The following is a 23,209-nucleotide window of genomic DNA, read 5'->3' as shown; positions in this document are numbered from 1 at the left end:
AATAACACAAAATAACTGGTATTTGACCGTTTCTAAAATTCATCATTGTCAAATCACCAGATGTTAGTCACCGTTCTCCTACTCACGTTCGTCGAGAGTATCTTATTTATTATATGAACACGTTTTGTGAAACGGTGACCGTGATAGTAGTTAAGGGTGATTTCAAAATAACCGTGATTAAATCACCGGTAGTTCCATCACTAATACAAAACAAACTTGACTTATTGCACAAACTTTCTAACATTTCCTATTTTTCAATGATTAAATTACCATTGTTACATTGCAAGATGTTACAATCTTAAGATTAAAGTTATTAATAGATTTATCACAATTTTTTAATAAATACAATAGGTAAAAAATACATGATATTACGCACACAATCTAATAATAAAATGGACAATTTTCTAAATATTTACAAGAGAGCCTTGTCAGCTACTTTTGACACAAAATATTCTTTTTCCTTTTCTGTTTTTTATTTTGATTCTAATGACAAGTAATTCTGAAGAAAATAAAAAGATTGTTATAGAATTTTTTTTGGGAAATTCATAAAAATAATATTATGAATAATAAAAATGTATTAGTTCAATCAACAGTTTTTTTTTCGTGGAGTTTTGAGAATCAAGGTCGATTTCCTTGAAAATTTGGATTTAGGCAGTATTTATAACCTTTGTCAAAATCTACCCTACGCCGAAGCGGGCTTTTGCCCTGGGGGTGAAAACATCTCCATCTAGGACATGCATTTTTTTTCAATCCAAATAACTATGGAAGTCGATAGATTGACCAATTCTAGTAAATTTTGTTCTATAACATTTTTTTGCAAAGTTGATACTTTCAAAATTATTAGCGATTGAAACTATACATTTTTCATTGAAAAAACTCACGTTTTATAACTATTTTTTATGAATAACTTAAAATATTTTAATTGTATAGAAAAAATCGTTAAGAACAAAATTGTAGCTAATAAAAACAAAGAGAGTCGCGTCTAAAAGACCTATGTAAACCCAATAACGACTGAGTTATTGCTCTTTAAAGGATGGTTATTTTCGAAGAATCTCGAAATGGAGAACCTTCAAACTCTAACAAAAGTTTTTGACATAAGAACTGACTGACTTAAGAACGAAAATAATGTCGCGCCCTGCTTTTTTTAAATGTCCTCGTTAAAGAAAGACCCTAGTCATTAAAATCCTAAAAAATATAGCTTCCCACTTGAAATTAACTTTACTTAGGTATAATTGATACGATCTATGTGATTTGACCGGTGTGGAATGCTAAGTTTAGGAAAAATAGTGGATTAAATCGAAAATGATATTTTTATATTTAAAAAAAGATTTATTTGTCTCAAATAAAACTAAAAATTTTCATAATATGAAGAAATATGTACTTCAAATATTAATTGTAGGATTTTTTTGACTAAAAATTTTTATTTTTTCTGTTTTTGTATCATGAACACTTTTAGGTTTATTTAAGAAAAATGCACTTTTTTTAAAAAATTATAAAAATGTCATTTTTGATTTAATCAACTATTTTCTCTAAACTAAGTATTTCAAACCGATGAAATCACATGGATCGTATCAATTATATCTAAATAAAGTTAATTTCAAGTGGGAAGCTATTAATTACTATTAGGCTTGTAACGACGAGGGTTTAATTGCTATATTTCAAGAACAAAAAAAGCAGGGAGCGATTTTATTTTCGGCATAAGTCAGTCAGTTCTTATGCAAAAAACGTTTATTAGAGATCATTCGAAACGTTTTGTTTTCCCAAAAAAATTATTGCACCGCATTCGAGTTATTTGAGATTGAAGGTTCTCCATTTCGGGGTTCTTCGAAAATAACCATCCATCGGGTTTATATAGGTCTTTTCGATACGAATCTCTTTGTTTTTTTATTAGCTACAATTTTGTTTTTAATGATTTTTTCTATAAAATTAAAACTTTGTAATTTATTCATGAAAAATGGTTACAAACGCTAATAACTTGGAAAGTATCAACTTTGTAAAAAATTTTATAGAACAAAATTTACTCAGAATTGGTCAGTCTATCGACATTCACAGTTATTTTGATTGAAACAATTTTCATTCCCTAGATAGGGTGGTTTTCACCTCCAGGACACAAGCCCGGTTCGGCATAGGATATATTTTAAAGAAGAGGGTCAATCGAGCTTAAACCCAAATTTTCATTAAAATCAGTGTTGATTCTCAAAATTCCACGGTTTTAGAGTTTTTTACCGCTGATGAATGGTCTATATAGCTGAAAATATGCTTATTGAAGCCATATTATGATTACCTATCTACCAATAAAATACTGAAACACAGAAAGCTTTTATTTTCTACACCTCCTCAAACTTCGTTACAATTTATTTTCACTACACCTGTTTCGGAAATCTTTTGCAAGTGAACTATTTTTAATACGCTTCTACACTTTATAGTCCATGTGGTGAGACCGCTCTCGTCTGGAAAAATTTCTGATTCGGTTTCTTTGTGGATTCCTATTCAAAAATGTCCCTTTTAAACAAATCTGAAGGGTGCCGGGCGGAATTTTTGGGCAGAAATTGTTTAAACAATTTCTTTAAACAAATACAAAAGATCACGTTTTTTTGCTCTGAAGTATATATTTTTAGGTTTTTTGTGTCATTCTGAAGAAGAAAGGTATCTTGTAATTTTTCTTAAAAATGGATAGTTTTCGAGTTATAGGCGATTTAAAATCTGAAAAATGCGAAAATACGTATTTTCGAGGCTTAAAAACTCATATAATTTAAATTAGTATTTTTGAGGTTGCCAGATACTTAAATTGAAGACTAAACATTCAGCTTCAAGATTCTGAAGTGTGATCGCGTCTAACCTTAATTTATACCTTTGTTTTTTTTATTGTTAAATATGCGTGTTTATCCGATTTTTTGCCGGTGCGGCGCGCTCTATTTAAAAAATCACCAATTTTCCTCCGAAATTTTTTTTTAGATTCTTTGGGATATTCTAAATAAAATAAGTTTCTTGGTATTTTTTTCAGAAGTTAATAGTTTTAAAGTTATAAGCGATTTAAAATCCGAAAAATGCAAAAAACGCATTTTTGGATTTTAAATCGCTTATAACTTTAAAACTATTAACTTCTGAGAAAAATACCAAGAAATTCATTTTAGAGAGAAAAGAATCTAGAAAAAATACTTTTCGGAGAAAAATTGGTGATTTTTGAAATAGAGCGCGCCGCACCGGCAAAAAATCGGATAAACACGCATATTTAACAATAAAAAACAAAGGTATAAATTAAGGTTAGACGCGATCACTCTTCAGAATCTTGAAGCTGAATGTTTAGTCTTCAATTTAAGTATCTGGCAACCTCAAAAATACTAATTTAAATATATGAGTTTTTAAGCTTCGAAAATGCGTATTTTCGCATTTTTCAGATTTTACGTCGCCTATAACTCGAAAACTATCAATTTTTAAGAAAAATTACAAGATACCTTTCTTCTTCAGAATGACACAAAAAATCTAAAAATATATACTCTAGAGCAAAAAAACGTGATCTTTTGTATTTGTTTAAAAAAATTGTTTAAACAATTTCTGCCCAAAAATTCCGCCTGGCACCCTTCAGATTTGTTTAAAGGGGACATTTTTGAATAGGAATCCACAAAGAAACCTAATCAGAAATTTTTTCAGACGGGAGCGGTCTCACCACATGGACTCGTCGTTATTTGAATAAGTTGAGGAGGGGAGAGCTGTTGGTCTCAAGTTGGTGATTCAGAATTATATCTTTATTTTTTCATTTATTAATTTCTATAGATTCCAATAAAGACCTTTATTTTGACCTCAAGACCTTTATTTTGAATGGGGAAAATTTGAAATTGGGCATTAAAAGAGTGATTATGATCTAAAAGGTGAAGTGGGTACATATAATCTGTCTATTATTGAAAGCCCTTTTGTGTTCTACAATACCTTTGTTAGATATTCTACCAGTTTGATCGATGTAAGTTTTTGAGAAGACACCATATGTCAGTTTGTATAATGGAATCATATTTTTTTATGAGATCTATATTTTTATATCTATCAATAAGAAAACTAGCAGAAGTAGAAATTTTTTGTCAAAAGTGTTGAAATCTTGAGACTCATAAGAATTGGTACAGAAATAAACTAATATTTTTTTTGTTATATAGCAGACAAAGATCTAAAGAAGATGGCAATTAGATATGACCATTTGGCATTTTATAAGCAGAATTTAGTAAAATAAACTTTTTTTAAAGATGCATGGTTTTTAATTATCATTAGAATTGAGAAAAGCCTAGCATATTAATAGTTTTTCAAAATTTTCTAGTTTTGAGACAGTCTGTTAATACCAAACCTTTCTTTCACACGTCATTAATATTGACGTCATCTAGAATTTTAAGAATGTCGAGAATCATTGCAAGACATTTTAGTTAAATCTGACAGTTACCAGAATATTTATATTTATATAAATATAAATATTTATACAAATATTTGCCAGAATATTAACATTTAAAATATTTTAATGAAAAAATAAATAAATATAAAATAAAATTTCCACTATAAAATGTCAGAAAATACTAATTTAGAATGACAATTGTCCTTTTACCCGTTGAGATTGTGAAAGTACCGTCACGATCGAGTACTGTTGAGTCAAATTATCTTTATTCGCATCATTGATTAGTTATCTATTTAGCCTATTCTAAACGTCAACCAATTATACATGCATAATAGTCCAAGAGGCAGCGCTGAAAAATCTCTTTGAATTTACTAAAGCTAGATTTTTCACAGTTGATTACTGTGATTGTGTAGAGAAACATACTGCGGTCGGTCAAGCGAAACGTAGAACAGGGGTTACTGAGAGGGTATCAAAGTTGCTTTCCTACGAAGGTAATTAAATCCATTTACTAAGGCTGAAAATCAGTACAGACATTCTAAATTAAATATAAATAAAAGTTATTATAGTCGGTCAGCTGTATGACGGGACAGAGCCCGTCGGTCGGCCCCAGTGAATGTACAGGGTTATTCACTATATTTTGACCCCCTTGTAAACTGCTTTATTTACAGAATTAGAAAAAAATGTAAAATACAAAAGTTATTCGATTTTTAAATTATGATTTTTTGACATATATATCGTACTAGTAACGTCATCCATTTGGGCGTGGTGACGTAATCGACTATTTTTTTTAAATAGGAATATGGGTCGAGTGCTAGCTCATTTGAAAGGGTATTCAATTCCCTATTCAGTAATATAAACATTAACATGATTAATTATACAAGGTGTCCAAAATTTTTTTTTTAATTAAATATATATATAATCGGTTCATAACGTTCTACGACGTCTTCCGATTCCCAATCGCCATTGCTCTCGATCGTAGCACATGTCTTCGTTCAAGCCTCTTTCTCTGATTTCCCTATGGATTCCTTCTATCCAGCTTTTCCTAGGTCTTCCTCTTTTCCGCCGTCCTACTGGTGCCCATCGTAGCACTTGCTTGGGTAATCTGTCTTCTTCCATACGTTGTACGTGGCCAAACCATCTTAGTTGCTTTGTTTTTATATCGTCCATTATTGTATGCTTTACATCCATTATCTCCAATATTCTTGTATTTCTGATTTTTTGTATTCTTGATATACCAGCAGATCTTCTCCAGAAGTCCATTTCAGTTGTTCTGAGCATATTTTCGGATTTTTCTTTAAGTGACCAAACTTCGCTGTTGTATATTATAATGCTCTTAACAATGCTGTTATAGATGTTACGTTTATTTTCTTTGGAGATACTTTGGTCCCATAGGATTTTGTTCAATAATGCGATAGCTTTCCTTCCTTGTGTGCACCTTTCTTGGATATTCTTGTCCAACGTTCCATCTTGTGTAATTTTAAGACCCAAGTATTTATATTCCTGACAGTGATTAATAGTTATTTCATTTTCCAACGCTAGATCCTGCTGTATACCTCCAACGCACATATATTCCGTTTTCTTGGTATTCACTTCTAAACCCCAGTTCCGGTACTCTTCTATGATTTTTCGGGTCATATATTCAATATCGTGATAATCCTGGGCCATAAGAATCTGATCATCCGCAAAACATAGAGTGTATAGCATGTTATCATCATTTAGCGGTATACCCATATTCTTACATTTCCTTTTCCAGGATTTCAAAACTTGCTCTAAATATAACTATTTTAAATAGTGTCGGCGATAGACAGCATCCCTGTTTAAGACCCTTGCCCTTATTCACTTCAAATCCTGACGAGATTTCCTTGCCTAGCTTAACTTTTGCTATATTATGTTGGTATAGATTTTTTACAGCTTTAATGAGGTTCAGACTGATGTTAGTTTTTTCGAGGGCTTCCCAAAGTTTACTTTGTCTTTGTGGTACAGTATCGTATGCTTTTTTTAAGTCTATGTACACTAAATGCAGTTATTGATTGTAGGCTATTTGTTTGTCTATTAACTGTGTTACACAATATAGGTGGTCAGTGGTGGATCTGCCAGCGCGGAAACCGGCTTGCTCTTCGGCCTCTAAGTCCTTGTATTCTTCTTCTATTTTATTTTTGATAATTTTTCCGTAAACTCTGCTGATGGTGCTTGTGACAGATATTCCCCGGTAATTATCGCATATATTTTTGCTGCCTTTCTTGTGTATTGTAGAAATTACAGACAATTTAATTAAATTAATTGTTTAATTAATAATTCAAAATTTTTTTTGGACACTCTGTATAAATAATGATCTTAATGTATATATTACTTAATGGAGAATTGAATAACCTTTCAAATGAGCTAGCACACGATCCCCACTCTCATTTAAAAAAAATAGTCGATTACGTCATCACGCCCAGATGGATGACGTCACTAGTACGATATATATGTCAAAAAATCATATTTAAAAAATCGAATAACTTTTGTATTTTGCATTTTTTTCTAATTCTGTAAATAAAGCAGTTTACAAGGGGGTCAAAATATAGTGAATAACCCTGTACATTCACTGGGGCCCACCGACCGGCTCTGTCCCGTCATACAGCTGACCGACTATAATAACTTTTATTTGTATTTAATTTAGAATGTGTGTACTGATTTTCAGCCTTAGTAAATGGATTTAATTACCTTCATAGGAAAACAAGTTTGATACCCTCTCAGTAACCCTTGTTCTACGTTTCGCTTGACCGACCGCAGTATGTTTCTCTACATAATCACAGTAATCAACTGTGAAAAAACTAGCTTTAGTAAATTCAAAGAGATTTTTCAGCGCTGCCTCTCCGTCTATAAGTAGAAGTCGCTTAAATATGCAACTACCCGTCACCGAATACATAATTTTCTAAGTTATATGCATAATAATGACGGACGTACGTTTTTTTCTGCCACTTCCATTCCAACTTTGCATTAGAGAGACTTCGATAAACTATGACGCACTGAAAGAAGGGTTTGATTTGAACTTTGAACTATGCAAAGTTTTTAAACTATTGTAAAATTTTGTTACAAACATAATATTCATTTATCCTTTAGTAAAAATATTTAGTTTTTTCCTGCACCTAGTATTAATTTAACATACAGAGTATAAGGCATTTTAGGAAAAAGTAAATTGCTTTGTTGCCTTAAGGGCCATAAGAAATGTTACACCTTGTTGCTTGTCTCCTACACCTCAGTTCCCACGTTAGAAGAAACTAGCTGAAATTTCTCTTGGCCTGAAATAACAAGCAACATGAGTTAATTATGACTCCATGGGTTAAGTAGTTAGTAGTCATAACAATAAACAACATGGACAATTACCAACCGGTTGACCAGGCTGGCTTCCGCAAATGATGTAGTACATCAGACCATCTTCTTACAATGAGACCATTGATAGAGAAGGCAAATGAATACCAACCAGTGGCGGCTCGTCAGGGTCGGCAGGGTTGGCAGTGCCGACCCACACATTTATGCACACATAGATTTTTTAAATATTTAATTTAATCGGAGTTGATGATATTCGTTTCTGTGAAATAAAAAATATATCTGTGAAATAATACAGACTAAATTTTATTCATTGTTTTTAAAAGACTTCGATCCCGATACGTTAGTTAAGTGCCTGTGCGCTGTGCGTAAGAGACTTTTCAAATTAATGATCCTATATCGGGTGCGGGTGCATGGCACCCGCACCCGATTGCGATTGTGTGAATTCTTATTATAAAGCCCGGCACGGCATGCCGTCCCCAGATCGAGGATTTGCTATATAATAAGAAGCTATGGAATATTAGCCGATAGGCAACCAATTATACATTCTCCGTACTTATTTGAATGCAAAGTACGGCAGCGGGTACCTCTGCCGAGGCCGAGCGGTGATCTGCAAACGGCAGAAACTCACGTACGTAGCCACGTATTGCCTTGCTGGCGCGCCCGGGATAATTATGAAATAGGTAAGTAGTTTTACGTCGTTTAATTATTAATATTATTATTGATATTGTAATTCTTTTAAGTTGTTAGGAATTACCATTTAGGGGACAGGATGTATCGAAGCATTCGTTAAATCAAATTAATTATAGAGAACAAATAAAATTGTTACAAATACGATCTGGAATTTTCTAATTTATTTTCTGACTCGAAGAATATACCGGCGTACCTAAAACAGCACAGAATGAAAGAATTAATTAGTAGTTACATTTTGATTCTTTTCGGTAGAAGTAGACGAAACTACTGATAGAAGTAACATGTCATTCACAAGTATCAATAATTGTTCTTCGATACGCGTAACGTCTAAATTTATGAGAGGTTGTTAGGTTTTCAGACGTGAGTAGAAGCCATAAGACAGAATATATTTTTGGTGTTTTAATTTAAAGGATAGATTAAATTTTTTGATATCAAAAATAAATTGGTAAGGCAAATTTATGACGGGGCTGTCTTGATGTCCAGTGAATTGTATGGTCTCCGGACAAAAGTTAAAACAATTGCACCAGGCAAAACTATTATTTACTCACTGTTATAAGTCATTGATCTCTTTGACTATTCAAAATTTAAAAGTTACGCCAAAGAATTTTCAAAATATCTATTAGACAAGTTCATTAAAAATTATCCATCATTTTTTAATCAAATAAAATAAGAAAATGAATTAACAGTTTTATATTCTGATCCAAATATTTTCGGAAGGTGGGATAAGTTACAGACTATGTATAATTTTATATACTGCAATTCATTAGGTACAACAAACTGTTCCCAAAATTAATAAATTATTGTGCTCAAATGTGGGCAAATTCTGTCTCAAATGAACGGGATTTCTCTTGTCTCAAAAGAGTCAAAACGTATTGTCGAAACACCATGAAACAGGAGAGAATGTCAAACTTGTCTCAAATGTCGATAGAAAAAACTTTTAAAATCCCTCCAAAACAATAATAAATTTTACAATTACATACATTATAACCCATTTTGCTACTTCGAAACAACATAGACTAGAGTTAATTTATAAACAGGTATAGTTTCTAAATTTATAGGAAAAAAAGGAAAAAAAAAACAAAAAAAAATAAAAAAAAACAAAAACCAAAGATCTCCTATGAAATTGAAGCCTTTGGAGACAAAACCTTGCCGACCTTGTCCCTAAAGCCAAGAGCCGCCACTGATACCAACTACCATTTCCTACCTTCATAGACTATAAAAAGACATTTGATAGTATCGAGATGTGGGCCATAAAACAAGCTATTACTAATTGTAGAGTAAATTCGAGATATTGGTAACTAATTTCATAATATATATGAAAACGCAACTATGATAAAAATACAAATTCTATCTCCGATACGAGAGCAGTTAGACAAGGAGACGTAGATAATATCGCCACAGCTTTTAAACCTATACGCCAGGGAAATAAGGCAAAAATATACCATGTTCGGGACACTTGAACAGCCAGGTTGCAAATGGGTTTTTTGGGTACTATGACTATATACCTAATACATTATAAAATACAAAAATGCCCGTCACAGTTCGGACGAGAATTTTAGTTATTAACAAATAAGCGTCAAAAATGGCAGTTTTTTCGTTTAAATCGCTACAGGTATAAATAGGGTAATTAAATATGTTATTTATAGTCCAGAAAGCCACTGCGCATCCGCTAGGGAAAATATTCTAATTCGGATTTCTTGCACAATCTTACTTAACAAGGACTCCTTTTAACAAATTTGCATGTTGCCAGGACCAAAAGGTGGTCAAAAATTTTTTAAACGTTTTTTTTGTTTTTTCCTAAAATGATTTCTCTTTGCATGGAAAAAGTTATTTTAGGTTTTTTGGATCATTCCAAACAGAAAAGGTCTTTAGTGACTTTTCTCTAAAATTGATAGTTTTTGACATATAAGAGATTAAAAATTGAAAAGTTGCGAAATCGGCCATTTTTAACCCTCAAAAATTATGTGAAAAACTGAAAATTTGAATGTTGCCAAGGTAGGTAGATATTCTTTAAACATCGATTGATGAAATCCCGAAGAGTTTTTTGCAATACAGTATTCAAAACTCCTTTGTTTTTTAATTGCTAATCAAGCGTGCGCGACACTATTTTCCACCGACAGTATGGTGCAAATGAAAGAAATAAATTCGTTATTTCGTAAACCGGCAACTTTAAGGAAAAATTCTGAAGCAGGTCGATTTTTATTTTTAAGTTATGATATTGTGGCATATATGGTATACTAGTGACGTCATCCATCTGGACGTGATGGCGTAATGGATGATTTTTTTAAATGAGAATAGGGGTCGTGTGCTAGCTCATTTGAAAGGTTCTTCAATTCTCTATTCAGTAATATAAACATTTACATAATTAGTTATACAGGGTATCCAAAAGATTTTTATTAAATTAAATTATTTGACAAAAAAAGAGGTAGAAGGACACCCTGTATAAATAATTATATAAATGTTTACATTACTGAATAGAGAATTGAAGAACCTTTTAAATGAGCTACCTCACGACCCCTATTCTCATTTTAAAAAAATCATCGATTACGTCATCACGCCCAGACGGATGACGTCACTAGTATACCATATATGCCACAATATCATAACTTAAAAATAAAAATCGACCTGTTTCGGCATTTTTCCTTAAAGTCGCCGGTTTACGAAATAAAGAATTTATTCCTTTCATTTGCACCATACTGTCGGTGGAAAATAGTGTCGCGCACGCTTGATTAGCAATTAAAAAACAAAGGAGTTTTGAATATTGTATTGCAAGAAACTCCTCGGGATTTCATCAATAGATGTTTAAAGAATATCTACCTACCTTGGTAACATTCAAATTTTTAGTTTTTCACATAATTTTTGAGGGTTAAAAATGGCCGATTTCGCAACTTTTCAATTTTTAATCTCTTATATGTCAAAAACTATCAATTTTAGAGAAAAGTCACTAAAGACCTTTTCTGTTTGGAATGATCCAAAAAACTTGAGAAGACTTTTTTCCATGCAAAAAAATAATTTTGGGAAAAAAACAAAAAAAAAAACGTTTAAAAAATTTTTGACCACCTTTTGGTCCTGGCAACATGCAAATTTGTTAAAAGGAGTCCTTTTTGAGTAAGATTGTGCAAAAAATCCGAATTAGAATATATTTTTCCTAGCGGATGCGCAGTGGCTTTCTGGACTATTATAGTATTCTTCTTTTAGTAGATGAGCAAAGGTTTAAAATGGCAGTTTTTGAAGTTATACTTCTTTAGGCGAGATTGAGAGTAAAATTTCATAATACTGCGCGCATGCGCACACAGACAGTATGGCGTTTAGTTGCTAAATCTTTCTAGTTATGTATAAATATATCAGTGCAAGAAAAGGTGTGAAAAGAATATATTAGTGTTTTTAGTAAATATATTTATTATAATTTTTGTGTCTTTGGATTTGTCTTCCTCAGGAGTAAGATGAGTATTATTAAAACATTTTATTGTATATTTATTCACCTTGTCTGTTTGTTACCGTGAATTGTCATTAGGTACGTCCACACCGATACAGACACAGTCCTCGTAGCGTATTTGGTATAGCATTCGGCCAGAGATCGAGAGGTCTTGAGTTCGAATCCAGTGCAACCCTATACTTTTTTTTTATTTTTTTTGAAAGCAGTAAGCACAAAATTAGTTTGGTGTTAAAAAAATTAAAACAAACTGTTTAAAGTATATTTATTTGTAAGAAATCATATAATAGAAGTATAACTTCTTACGTGCGTACAAAGTACACACACATTCTTTTTGAATTTTAGTCCGATCCTTTGTTGCTTCGGAAATTTCAAAATAAAATTAAAATTTCGAAAATAAAAAAATTGCTATAACTTTTGCGAAAATGACCTTAAAACTTTTAAATTGCATGAAAAGTTGAGTCAAACAGTCCATATAATGCACAAAAATTTTTAAGACGATTCGTCAATTAGTTTAAATTATATTATTGAATTTGTTTATGCCAAAGAGGTTTTTTTCGCAATGTTATTGTTCAGAAAATAATAATGATATAGCAGTTCTGTGGAAACCGCATGAAAGAAGAAGAGTTTTATTTTCAACGCAGTTAAAAAATAATTAAAAAGTCATTTTTATCATTCCAAAAACATTTTTTTAAAGTAGGGTCATTTTTGGCTTTAAAACAATTTGAATAAAAAAAAACTAAAAAAAAAATTGAAAATGGTTATTCATTTTTCAATTTGAAAAACTTTGTTAATATTGAGTCTAGACTAAAACTACTTTGGAATTTGAAAAGCTGGTATTCTTACACGAATTAAAAAAAAAACCTATTTGCCTAGGTTAATCAGGGTCAAAGTTAGCCACTTTTTTTATTTAATTCACAGCTACTGTGTCTATACCAATTAAGCAACCTAACTAGCGCCATTTTGAAGTTCAAGGTATATAGTTTATGTGTAAAGTTTGACTAAACTTTGAATTTCAATAAAGTGGTTAATTCAGCTTTAAAAATTACGTCCTAACGAAATCGATTCTTGGTCGGTGGAGGGGAATAATTATTATTAAAATCCGTGCACTCAAAAAATGGAATTGATTCTTCAAACATATGGTGCAATTAAAACCTTCGGAGCTTGTTGATGGATCTTGATCATAATTTTTTAAATTTGTATGTACTCGTAGTCTTGTAGAGTACGTTATGTACACATATCCCCACCTAACATTACAAAATGTTAGAGGGAACCCCCCTTCTCACGCAGGGATATGAAAAATAGATTACGACCGATTCTAAGACCTACCGAATATACATATATAATTTCATAACAATCGGTCAAGCGGTCTCGGAGAAGTATGGCAACTAACACTAGTGTGACAGGAGAATTTTATAGATGCAAATATATAGATGGCTATTAAAAAATAGGGGTTGGTGATAGAAGAGTGAAAATTAAGGGTTGTATGTATTTTTTAATTCTACACCATAGAAAATTAAGGTAGATAATTTTGTCCAAAAAAATAAAAAAAAAATGTTAAGGGGGCAACTCCCTTATAATTTATGGGCATGAAAAATAGATTAAAACCTATTCTAAGTCCTATAGGATATACGTGTAAAATTTCGTAAATATCGGTCAAGCCGTTTCGGAGGAGTATGGTAACTAACACTGTTACGGGAGAATTTTATGTATATAGAAGTAACTGTGAATTAAATAATAAAAGTGGCTAACTTTGAGCGCAATTTTACCTAGGCAAAAAGTTTTTTTTTGAAAATTCGTGTAAAAATACCAGCTTTTGAAATCCCAAAGTATATTTACTCTACAGTCAATATTAACAATGCTTTTCAAATTGTTTTTAATCCAAAAATGATTCTAATTTCGTAAAATGTTTTCGGAAAGATAAAAATGACTTTTTATAGATTTTTTTTAAATGTTTGGAAAACATAAGTGTTCTTGTTCTTCTTTCACGTGCTTTTCGCAGAATTGTTGTACCATTATCATTTCTGAACAATAACATTGCAAAAAAGCTCTTTTGGATAAACAAATTGAATAAAATTTAAACTAATTGTCCAGTCATTTTGAAATTTTTTGTGCACGATATGAACTGGTTGTCTCAACTTTTCATGCAATATCAAAGACTTAAGTTAATTTCCGCAAAAGTTATAGCAAATTTTTTATTTTCGAAATTTTAGTTTTATTTTGCAATTAGCAAAGCCACAAATGATCGGACTAAAATTTAAAAACTGCCATTTTGAACCATTGCTCATCTATTAAAAGATGAATATTCTAAATAAGATATTTAATTACCCGATTTTTACCTGTAGCGATTTAAACGAAAAAACTGCCATTTTTGACGCTTATTTGTTAATAATTATAATTCTCGTCCGAACTGTGACGGGCATTTTTGTATTTATAATGTATTAGGTATATAGTCATAGTACCCAAAAAACCAATTTGCGACCTGGCTGCTCAAGTGTCCCGACAAAAACCTTATTTCTCTGGACTACTAGTCCTAGAAGATGTCTTCAGAACTACAAATTTATCAACATATGGCATTAACGTTAATGGCAACAAGTTAAACCACTTAAGATTCGCTGACGAAATCGTGTTTATAGGGAGCACATTCGACGAACTTCAAATTGTGATGGAGGAACTCCAAAAATGGACAAGAGGAGAGGCTAAGGAAAAAGAGAGTTAAGAATTTAATAAAACCAATCTTTACTTACTTTCCAAATATGCTGCTAATTCCTGATCGTTGTTATGTAGAGCCAAAAGGCGTGGAGTCAGCCCACGGTGATCTTTGATATCCAATGCTGCTCCACCGGCTATTAGTATGCAACAGATGCTGTGCCATTTGTAGAGCACAGCTTTATGAAGCGCAGTTTGCGATCTACGAGAGAAAAACAGACTTTTATTTCCAGTTACCACAGAATAACTCTTCCAAACTATTATTAATTATTTTTTTTACACTTACAACTTGGAATCCTTTTCATTGACCATCGACGGTGCAAATCTGATCAGATATTTGACTAACTCTGGGTGACCGTAACGAGCAGCGTGGTGAAGCATTGTTTGGCCCGTTGAGTCCTTTGTAAGAAGCGAGTAGCCCTGATTGTGGAGTTGCTTCACCTGTAACAGATAATCAAATAAATTAGTAACATTTTAGCAAAAAAATCTATCAAATTAGTATACAAACAACTTTGTATTTACAGATGACAGGTGATATATTAGAGATAATATAATAGAGTAACAGATAATCGATAAGCAGCGTTAATGCATAAATGAGCGTTACTCAGAATGAAAAATGACCGATCACCTGGTCCAGGAAACATCCCTGTCAAACTTCTGAAGCCAGGAGGCCCCTGTCTGATATACAGCATTACACAGATTATGAATTGCGACTGAAACCAAATACAGATACCACCTGAGTGGAAGAAGGCTCATTTAGTGTCTATTTTTAAAAAGGGTAATAGAAAAGACCAACACTGTTATCGAGGCTTGAGTATAAATAGTAATATGTACCGGCTGTTTAGCAAAATATCAAACAATAAAGCTAGACAGAACATAGGTCATGAAATAGGAGAATATCAGAGTGGATTCACACCAGAAAAATCTTGTACAGATAACCTTTGTGTTTTGCAGCAACTGGCAGAAAAGTTTGTATCCGTAGGAAAAGAATTCGTAGGAATCCGTAGAAAAGGCATATGACACGGTTCCTAGAAAAAATCCGTGGGAAGCCTTGTCTGAATATTGACAACCACTTTTTGCAGATTATCATAGAAATGTACAGGAATAATACAGTACAAGTTAGAAAGGAAGAGATATTGTCGCACTCCATTAATGTCACAGTCACAACAGGCCTTAGACGATTGCAGTATATCTCCTCTTTTGTTTAATTTGTATGTTGAGGCTGGAAGGGTAGGGTTAGAAGCTGGAAGAAGAGATGTGGCGGAATGGGTATTCCAGTTAATGACAACACCATTTTCTCTCTTATTAGTTTTGCAGATGATCAGATCGTGATAGCTCAGGATGCTTTCGATCTAGAATTTATGATGAAAAGGTATCATGAGTATTAAAAGTGGGGACTGCAAGTGATCTACCAAAAACAAAGTATTTGGTAGTAAACAACGAGGCTCGGTTTCAAGTCCTTATCAATGATGACAAGGACTTGAAAGTGCGTGAAAGTAAATTTCCCGCACACCGTGCGGGAAAGTAAAATACCTTGTAATAAGGCATTATAATATATGCAATAAACTAATATTTAGATATTATTTACTAATTTATTTCAAATGTATGCTTCTTTTCATGAGAATTTTTCAGTGCGTGCAATAAAATTGCAAATTTTATTTGCAATTTGGCATAAAAACAAATCAATTGTGTTTATTGCATTTATAAAATGGTATTTTCTTTGATTTGTATAGTCTTTTAAATTGTTCAGATTATATTCGTAGATATATTATATAATTGGTAAATTATTTTATTTTCGATTATAGCGTTATCTATTGACAACTATAATAAATGTTATAAATGTCACCGACGAAATGTAATCACCGACGTGCGTTTTTTTCTGTCACATACAATTTAATGCGTTAGAAAGAAATCGAAAAACTGTGACGCACTGAAAGATCCTCATTAGAAAAAGCACATCTTATTGTGTTCATGTTTTAATGAAAATAACGAGATAATTCGATGAAATAAAATTATTTTGACATAATATTTAAAAGTCAGATCAGTAGACAATTACAATGGTTTTGAATCGTCGTCATGGAAACCAATATCGTTGTCGTGGTAACCCATTATATTGAAAGTTTGGTTTTGACAACTTTGTCAAAGAATTAATTTGTGTATTTTTACTTCTAAATAAAAATTGATATAATTCTATTTTATCTACTCTATGCCATATTATGTATCAGTTTTTAGTTTGTGAAAACTGTCATTATAGATAGTAGTGCGTGAAGGGTTTAAAGTGTGCGTGAAGTAGCAATGTATTTTAAATGAGATTTACTTTTTCGCACACTTTCAATGGGTGTTTTGGCACACTTTCATATAATCAAATATCCTTAACTTTCGCGTTGTCATGGTGATGACAATATGAGCAATGACTTACAACAAAATTTTTGACAGTTTTGTGGTTTGAAAGTAGTTAGGATTTTTAAATGTCAAAGTTCTAAAAATTGTAGAATAGAAATCAATTCCAGTGACGAAGAGTTAGTTTTTTTATTTGTTTATCGAAGAGTAGATAAAATATTGTATGAAACTGTGCGTGAAGTACTTTTTGCGAACTTACGCGATGTATAGCACTCGCTCCGTTGTCGCTAGTGCTCTAAATATCGCGTGCGTTCGCAAAAAGCATACTTCACGAACTGTTTCATAAATAACTATTTTGTGGCTTTTTTCCAAGTGTACGGCCCTAGAAAAAATATTGTTCCTAACTCATGCGGAAAGTGTCTTCCCCGCACTCGACTGCTTGCCCGAACTCCGTTATCGCGTCGTAAAATATAGTTATTTTCTACAACCACTATTCAAAGTGCACTTTTCTGCATGGTTTTATGTTAGCAAACTTGATATTTTCTCACAGTATAAGATATTTGACATTAGTGTGCAGAAAAGTGACGTTTCTGTGCCGCAAAGTGACGTTTCTGTGCCGCAAAGTTCTTTTCTACACAGTTGACTACCTCATTCTGAGTAACGTTATATTCTGTTTACATCCGTGGTTAAACTTCAGACAAATATATAACCTATAAGACAATTATTATATTTAACTATAGCATAGAAACTAAATTATGGATGTTACAACTGTTTTATTTTACAATTTTATTCTTATTAAACATTTTATAATTATCAAATAACCAATAAGGATTTAGCAACCTGTGCAAGAGACGTCGAATGAAGTAGGTTTTGTGTAAATCCGTGACTGCATAAATATAATGTCAATAATGTGTAATAATTGTTTAAATTTAAACAAATTAGGGCAGTGCATTAATTTTTTAACTGATTTCTGTGTAATTTATTTAGGTATAAGGAATTTAAATTGATTAGTAGGTATTAATTAAATACAGTTTAAAATTTATCACATAGGTACCTATTATAATTAATCGTCGTTTGGAAATTGTGATTTTTATTTTTAGGAAAAACTGTGCTTGTAGAAAAAGTATAGTGTGAAACACGTGCAGAAAGATAATTTCTCACTCGTTTGAACTTTTCAACTCAACTTTTCAAACTCGTGAGAAATTAGTATCTTTCTGCACTTGTTGCATAATATACTATTTCCTAACTACTGCGGAAAGTGATACTTTCACGCACGAGACTGCCGTTGACCCGAACGACGCGATAGCGGAGTTCGGGCAAGCAGTCGAGTGCGGGGAAGACACTTTCCGCATGAGTTAGGAACATAATTTTTTCTAGGGCCGTACGTTTGGAAAAAAGCCACAACAAATAGAGTTATATCAATTTTTATTTAGGAGTGGAAATACACAAATTAATACGTTCTTTGACAAGGTCAAAACCAAACTTTCAATAAAACTGGTTACCATGACGACGATATTGTTTTCCATGACGACGATTTAAAACCATGGTTATTATCTACTGATTTGACTTTTGAATATTATGTCAAAATAATTGTATTTCAACGAATTATAGCGTTAATATCATTAAAACATGAACACAATAAGATAAATGTGAAATAAATTAGTAAATGATATCTAAATATTAGTTTATTTCATATATTCTATTATATTATAAAGCCATGTTACTACCGTACTGGTGCGGGAAAGTGCAACTTTCTGAAACGAAATGTGTGCGGGAAAATGGCTGTTTTAGCACGGACGTAAAAAAACATTTTTTCTGTTTGCTGACATCAGTAAAATGTATTTTGAATTAAATAAATTACATATATTCTTCTTTTTTTTTGTCAATTAATTTAATTAAAATTTAATTTTGGACAATCTGTATAAATAATTTTGCTAATGTCTATATTACTGAATAGAGAATTAAATAACCTTTCAAATGAGTTATCACACGACCCCTACTCTCATTTAAAAAAATCATAGATTACGTCACTCTTGTCACACCCAGATGGATGACGTCATTCTTATATGTATCCCAAAATATCATAATTTAAAAATAAAAATCGACCTATTACGAGATTTTTCCTTTAACGAATTTATTCCTTTCATTTGCACCATACTGTATAAAGATAGCATGCGATAGATTAGTCCTGTCGCCAGTGGGGGTACAACGGCCTCCCTAATTCAAATGGAAGTTTTTTTTATGTATTTTGACCCGTAGAACACGAATTTTTTGGGTAACAGTCACGATAAAAAAGAACTTGAGGAATCACATAACAGCGATTTTTTGCAAAACAAAACCTTGTTTTGTATTTTATGGGTCATTCTAAGCAAAAAATGTTTTTACAAATTTTTTCGTAGGATGCATAGTTTTCGACATAACGCGGTTGAACTTTCAAAAAATCGAAAAATTGCAATTTTTGAACCCGAATAACTTTTGATTGAAAAATAAAATAGCGATTCTGCTTACCGAATTTGAAAGTTCAAGTCAAATTCTATCGGTTTTGATTACTTTCATTGCTAAAAATTTATTTTTTTATTGTTAAACAAAGCTATAAACACAGTAATTGAATGATGTTTTCAATGCATTTCCCATTTGAAATCGAACGAGTAGGCGCGCATACAGACAATTTCTACGTAGATTACGTACATTAAGACGCATGCATTGGGCACGGGAAATACTAGGTGTTTATTGCTTTGTTTAACAAATAAAAACTTAATTTTTAGCAATGCAAATAATCGAAACCGATAGAATTTGACTTGAACTTTCAAATGCAGTAAGCAGAATTGCTATTTTATTTTTTGATCAAAAGTTATTCGGGTTCAAAAATTGCACTTTTTCGATTTTTTGAAAGTTCAACCGCGTTTATCTCTAAAACTATGCATTCTACGAAAAAACTTGTAGGACCATTTTTTTGCTGAGAATCACCCAAAAAATACAAACATGTTTTGTTTGCGAAAAATCGCTGTTATGTAATTCCTCAAGTTCTTTGTTTTTAACAATCTTATCGACATCCGTATCAACTGTTACCCAAAAAATTCGTGTTCTACGGGTCAAAATACATAAAAAAACTTGGGTAAGTCCATCTGAATTAAGGAGGCCGTTGTACCCCCCTGGTGACAGGACTAGATGGTATACATTAGTTTTACGTATGAAGACCTAAGTGGAAGAAGGAGGTATGTGACATTCTCATAAATTTTGTGTTGCCTGGTGAATGAAGGCGATATGTGACTTATCTATCATATGCAACTTACACTGTACCTCCAGCTCAATAACAATATTGTTAAGCTTTTTAGAGGTACAGGGTAAGTTTCATATGATAGATAAGTCACATATCACCTTCATTCACTAGGCAACTCAAAATTTTAGAGAATGTCACATACCTCCTCCTTCCACTTAGGTCTTCGTTTGATAGTATCAAAAAAATCAGTTCGGTGTCAGTTCTATTCTGATAACATAAAGCGACGGTTAAACTGCAAAACCTCGTAAGTCAGTTTTATGTAACTTTAGAGAAGAGACGAAAAACATGTTGGCTTCTTCATGTAAGATTCAATTTATTCGTTTTTTGTGCGTAGGGTTCTTTTTAGGTAACGATTCCATTACCATTAAGTAAAATTCAGTAATATTGGTTTTTTTTCAAAAAGCGACTTACGAGGTTTTGTAACTTAAAATCTTACTTACGAGGTTTTTGTAGATGTCGCTAGTACCATTAAATTTAAATATTGACTGACAAGCTTTCGTAGTTTAAAAGATATGTAAAAGTATAAACCAACAAAGTATAAAAGTCGAAAGGTAAAATCAGTGACTTACCATTCTGATATCACCCTTTTTGGCAGCTATTAGCAGACTTTCGTTCGGTTTCTCATCCAAGTAACTGAAAAAAGGCAAACGGACCAGAGTACAGAGAACGAGAGTGCCGTATCGGCTAAAGTAATCGTATATAGCAAAGAACCTTACCTATAAGCATTGTACGAATCTTGATTCAAACCAAACAATCTCTCAGTGATGCTGCATGCACAGTCCTCATTAGTGTGAGAATAATATAATATAACAAAACGCAGGGTTCAGTGAAGATGATTTTTGTTTAAGTTAGAGCGGTAGTTCAGTACAACCGTATACAAGAGAAGTATGTTGATTGGTATTTGTAAAACAAGTATTTAGGTACGTTTTATATTATTAAATTTTTTTCAGGATAAATAAATACACACTTTTCTTGTAACAGTTGTATTAACTTAAATACCATAGCCAGCTACATAGAACATGAGTACCAGCCACCTCTTGGTTACTAATTTGGTTAATTTTGGAAATGTTTGTGCTGGTTCCATGACATCTCGCAACGCGACAGTTCGTAACCCCACAAATAGTAACGGAAAATCCGTAACACCGACAATTCGTAACGGCGATATTTCGTAACGGCGACAATTATTCGTAACTATACCTATTCGTAACGGTATAATTCGTAACGGTATAATTTGTAACGCCAACATTTATTTATTTTAGAAAATTTAGCATTACTCAATGTACAGGGTGTTTGGTAAAGAATGGGCCATCGCTTAACCTTATATTCCTGAAGTTAAAATAGGTTGATTTAAGTTAACTTACCTTAGTACAAAAGTTGATAATAACCGAATAACCGTCAAAGTTAAACTTTTATTTTATTTATTTTTGAATATTTCCTCATAGCCATTGGACAACAACACGAAATTTGGTAAGTGGTGCTGGTATTGTACAATCTACTAAATTATGTTTCAGCCAGAAACAAACGTTTCTGGCTACTACCAGAGGCGTACGACGGGGAACGTGAATGGTTGACCCTTCCCAAATTCTACGCCACTGGCGGAATTGCTATTTTAGTGCAATTTTTTGATTCTCTAATACATTCTATGTAAAAAACATACTCTTCATTCGTAACGATAAAGCCATTAGTTTTCGAGATATTTGAAACTAAAAATGAAGGAGCATAAAACAAATCAAAATAAGTGTGCCTTTTCATTTTTAACTTCAAATATCTCGAAAACTAATGACTTTATCGTTACGAATGAGAAGTATATTATTTGCATAGAAAGTATTGGAGAATCTAAAAATTATGCTAAAATAGCAGTTTCATCAGTGGCGTAGAATTTGGGAAGGGTCAACCATTCACTTTCCCCTGTCGTACGCCTCTGGTATAAACGACAAACGATTATTTAACATAATTTAGTAGGGTGTACACTACCTACACTTTCTGCCAAGTACCATAAGGATATGTTAAATAGTTTTATAGTACCGGACACACATATTTCTTAAAGTTTTAAATAAATAATAAATTATTAAAAAAAAGAATACTTTAAAATAATTTGACATATCCGTGTGATACTTGGCAGAAAGTGTAGACACTGTACACCCTACTAAATTATGTTAAATAATCGTTTCTGGCCACTATCAGAGGCGTACAACAGGGGAAAGTGAATGGTTGACCCTTCCCAAATTCTACGCCACTTATGAGACTGCTATTTTAGCATAATTTTTAGATCCTCAAATACTTTTTTTGCAAATAATATACTCTTCATTCGTAATGATAAAGTCATTAGTTTTCGAGATATTTGAAGTTTAAAATGAAAAGGCACACTTATTTTGATTAATATATTATACACCTTCGTTTTTAGCTTCAAATATCTCGAACACTAATGGCTTTATCGTTACGAATGAGGAGTATGTTTTTTACATAGAAAGTATTGGAGAATCAAAAAATTTCACTAAAATAGCAATTCCGCCAGTGGCGTAGAATTTGGGAAGGGTCAACCATTCACGTTTCCCCATCGTACGCCTCTGCTAGTAGCCAGAAACGTTTGTGTAACATAATTTAGTAGATTGTACAATACCAGCATCACAGCAAATTTCGTGTTGTTGTCCCATACCTGTCAGGAAATATTCAAAAATAAATAAAATAAAAGTTTAACTTTGACACACTGTATTTCGGTTATTATCAACTTTTGTACTAAGGTAAGTTAGCTTAAATCGGCCTATTTTAAGCTCAGGAATCTAAGGTTAAGCTATGGCCCGTTCTTTACCAAACACCCTGTGTACCATGAATGTATTTTGCGTATTTTCCTACACTAAAAGTAGTAGTACATTTTTTTAGACCACTTCTTTTTAAACACATTTCACACATATTTGTGCATATATTTTTGTAAATATGACAACTAAAAATATATAAATTTTTAATTATAGTAAATTTTAAAATTGTAAACCTACTGTTACTGGAAGATTATATTTTTATTAAAGACACAATTTTCAAAATATATTTCTTCACAAAATATGAAATGTGTTAA

General features: G+C 32.1%; 1 protein-coding gene across 2 annotated transcripts in view; it reads right to left on the bottom strand.

Annotated features, from left to right (window-relative positions):
* Positions 1-7,228: 7,228 nt before the first annotated feature.
* Positions 7,229-23,209, bottom strand: part of LOC114332203 (eye-specific diacylglycerol kinase) — a 1,074,450-nt gene continuing 1,058,469 nt past the window's right edge. The window contains exons 17-21 of one of the 2 annotated variants that reach the window (XM_050642118.1): positions 20,856-20,906; positions 20,709-20,772; positions 14,806-14,960; positions 14,558-14,721; positions 7,229-7,656 (exon numbers count right to left, since the gene is read on the bottom strand). In XM_050642118.1, the coding sequence (XP_050498075.1) occupies positions 7,607-7,656; positions 14,558-14,721; positions 14,806-14,960; positions 20,709-20,772; positions 20,856-20,906 (484 nt within the window). In that variant the 3' untranslated portion in view covers positions 7,229-7,606. The remainder of the gene's footprint in view (positions 7,657-14,557; positions 14,722-14,805; positions 14,961-20,708; positions 20,773-20,855; positions 20,907-23,209) is intronic. The other variant, XM_050642119.1, reaches the window with a different exon arrangement.

The sequence above is a fragment of the Diabrotica virgifera genome, chromosome 1 (genome assembly GCF_917563875.1).
Source record: "Diabrotica virgifera virgifera chromosome 1, PGI_DIABVI_V3a".
Taxonomy (NCBI): domain Eukaryota; kingdom Metazoa; phylum Arthropoda; class Insecta; order Coleoptera; family Chrysomelidae; genus Diabrotica; species Diabrotica virgifera.
The sequence above is the reverse complement of the archived record's forward strand: the minus strand, read 5'-3'. Positions and strand labels throughout refer to the sequence as shown.